We start from the raw sequence: 3,069 nt of genomic DNA, 5'->3' as shown, positions 1-3,069 counted from the left end.
CCCGGGCGTTGTCAGAAAGTGCGATCATTGTAGCCCAACATTTCCTGCTGCTTTCAGAATTTTTACAAACTGTGCTTTAGAAAACACAATGCAGGCAAACCTTCCAAATGTGATCCACTGAGCAAGTCGTAAGGCAAAATAATAAAAGACGAAATCACGTTTGGGTTTGGTAAAATGGATGTCATGGGACATGAACACTCAGGAGCACCCGGCAGTCGAAGCCTCCCCTGCCACGCCCCTCTCGGTGACCCGGCCCCTCCCCCACCCCACCTTGCCCTGGGCCTGCGGCTGCTCTGCGGAGTGAAGAGGCCATTAAACCAAAGGCAAGTCGGCTGGGGCAGAGGCTGGGGCAGAGGCCTTCCGCGGGCTGGTGGTGAGCCCTACACATCAGACGCTCTGCTCTGCGTGCCTCCAGGGCGGCCTGGCCCCTCCCAGGGACCCGCCTGCCATGTCACCGCGGTTTGTAGAGGTGTGAGGCAGCAGGATGCTGGTCTGGGGCTTGGGGGGGGGGTGTCCACACACCTGTGCACAAGGCCCTCAGAGGCAAAGCGGTGCTGGCACGTGACAGGGGGCAGGTCCCTGGCCAGCCCCGCCCCCCCACCCCAGGCCACTGAGCTCTGTCAGGGAGCTCCTTGGGGACAGCGATTCTGAATGCAGACCTGCCCTGATTCAGGGCTTGACAGACGCTTTCCGTAAAGCCCCAGAGAGCACGTATTTTAGGGTCTGAGGGCCAGACGTCTCTGTCGCAGCCTCACTCCGCCTCTTCCGAGGACAGGGGCCACGGACCACACGCAAGGGGGGTGCGCGGATTCTCCGTGACCGGCCCCTTCGGTCACCTTTTGAAGATCTGCCTTTTGATTCTGTGTCAGCTGGAAATACTAAGAAAACTCGAGTGCACGACACCTCAAAGTGATGTCACCGATGATACTTACCAAGAGGAACGACGACGGTGACCTGGGCGTCGAGGCCTGGCTCCTGCGTCGCGTGTCGCTAACGAGTCGTCCGCAGCGGGCTCCGAGCGCATCCCGCCCCGGCTCGTCCCCGTCCTGTGTGCTGAGGCCAGCGCCAGTGTCCGCCTGCAGAAGCGCTGAAGCCCAGGCCGTGTGACGAGGGCTGAGGGACAGTGCCTGGGGAAGCCGGTGCTCCCAGAGGCACCGCACGGCTCGGCTCGGCAGCCGGCGAGGGAGGCGACGGGTGTTCGGGCGTGTGACCTCGTCCACGCCGTCGACCTCCACCCGCTCCTCTTTGTCGTCTGGCATTTGCGGCGTGACCACTGCGAGCGGCTTCGTGGGCAGAGCCCTGTGCGGCCCCCGGGGCCCGAGGTCCCTGAGAAGGGGCTCTCGCCTGCTTAACACCCGCTGTCACCACCTCGAATTCTTGAATGTTGAATAAGTGTACCCCGTTTTCATTTTCCACTGGACCCCTTGAATTCCGTGGCTAGTCTGCCTCTTACGACTGTGCAGACTGACTACGACAATCTTGTTAGCGCCTAATACACTGCCTGGCACTTAGGAGAATGCCTGTCACACGCAAAAGCTGAATCATGGATTATTATTGTTATTGTTATTGTTATTATTATTTTAGGCGATCTCTGTTTCAGGAGGAACACAGCATTGAGTTGGAGCTAGCGAGGTGTGTGGGACGTCACCGTGGACTGACCTCCCCTAACTCTGGGCTTTTGAACGCTCGCTGCACAGAGCGCCTTGCTGGCAGACCCAGTGACGCAGAGTCGGTATCCCACCTTGCGCCCTAAGCTGCAGCCGTGAAGTGGCTTTCAACTGACCTCAGTCCGCAGAGAGAGGCGCTTCCTGCAGTGACCTGGGCACGGGACGGGGCTCCTGGCGATGATGCTCGCTTTGCCTGGAGGAGCCGAGCGTTCGAGGTTGGACTTTGGGGTTGGGCTTGGTTAGTGAAGTGTAAACGGACGCCACGTGTGTCAGTCCTGCAAGAGTCCTTGCCCAGCTGGCAGGCGACACAGTGCCACGGCTCCCGCCAGGTGCCAGGGGGTGGGGGCCCCGGCCTCCGGGGTCGCTGAGTGGACGTGTGGGGCAGAGGTCCCACTGACCTCAGCATGACTGGGAGACGACCCTTCCTGTGTGTGGCATGTGACGTTGGAATTACGTTCCCACAGACGGCCCGGCCTCCCCAGACGGGAGCACCCCGCCCCCCGCAGAAGGGCGCTGCGGGCACGAGGCCCCAGGAAGTGACCACGCCCTGGTCCTCGGGGCAGACCGTGGCCAGGTGACGCCTGACGCAGGCACCAGGACCCCAGCGTGAGCCTTTGTGAAACGTGCCGGGTGTGTCTGCTTCTGCGGAGCCGAGCGACCGGAGTGCATTCTAGAAGCGCCGGCGGCAAGGTCATTGCGCGTAATAACTTCGGCCCATTGCGTAGCCTCCGCTCCAGTCAGGGATTCCGGTGACGCCGACCTGCGCGCCATACTGAGCTGCAGCCTTTCCTGTCACTTCCGTTGTCCATGCTGAGCAGTCGACGGCAGCAGGATAAAACCACGAAGTCCCCCAGCTCCTAACGGCCGGTTCCACAGGCTCCGGCTGGTCAGATGCGAGGTCCTGTGGGACGGGCGTGGGAACCCCTCTCGAGCACCGTTTATGCACAACACCTTCGAATCCTTAATTTTGCTTAAATTCCACCTAAGAAAGAGTTGTTTCTCAAAGACCTATTTTAACAACTAAAGAGGAGACACGTTTATTCCTTAATGTGCACAAAGCAAAAACCGACAGCTCCGGTCTCCTCCCCACACGCCCAAGTCCTTCCCAGCTGAGACGGAGCCGAATGCCCAGCGTCATCCCTGGGAACGAGGCCGGCGTGCGGCCCGCCGGCGCGGGGTGCGCTCCTCGCTCCAACCCCGCCCTCAGCGCCGGAGCTGCGGGGGCGAAGCGATGCGCTTAAGTCAAGCAGAGCTGGATGGACAGAGTCTGAGTCCTGCCCAGAAGTCCCCTCCCCAGTCCGGCCTGGCCGAGGAGTGTGGAGCAAGGGCGCCACCTGCTGGCTGGATCGCGGTCGCCCCGCCGTTTCCAGGGCTTCGCGCGGAGCCGTCGCGGGCGGGGCCG

General features: G+C 61.5%; 1 protein-coding gene across 1 annotated transcript in view; it reads right to left on the bottom strand.

Moving 5' to 3' along the window:
* MYOM2 (myomesin 2) overlaps positions 1-3,069 on the bottom strand; it is a 103,160-nt gene that overhangs the window by 16,804 nt on the left and 83,287 nt on the right. Inside the window, exon 37 of the mRNA XM_023526072.1 lies at positions 933-1,299. Coding sequence (XP_023381840.1) covers positions 933-1,299 — 367 coding nt within the window. The remainder of the gene's footprint in view (positions 1-932; positions 1,300-3,069) is intronic.

Source organism: Pteropus vampyrus, unplaced genomic scaffold (assembly GCF_000151845.1).
Source record: "Pteropus vampyrus isolate Shadow unplaced genomic scaffold, Pvam_2.0 Scaffold690, whole genome shotgun sequence".
Taxonomy (NCBI): domain Eukaryota; kingdom Metazoa; phylum Chordata; class Mammalia; order Chiroptera; family Pteropodidae; genus Pteropus; species Pteropus vampyrus.
This window is presented reverse-complemented; position numbering and strand designations above follow the sequence as displayed.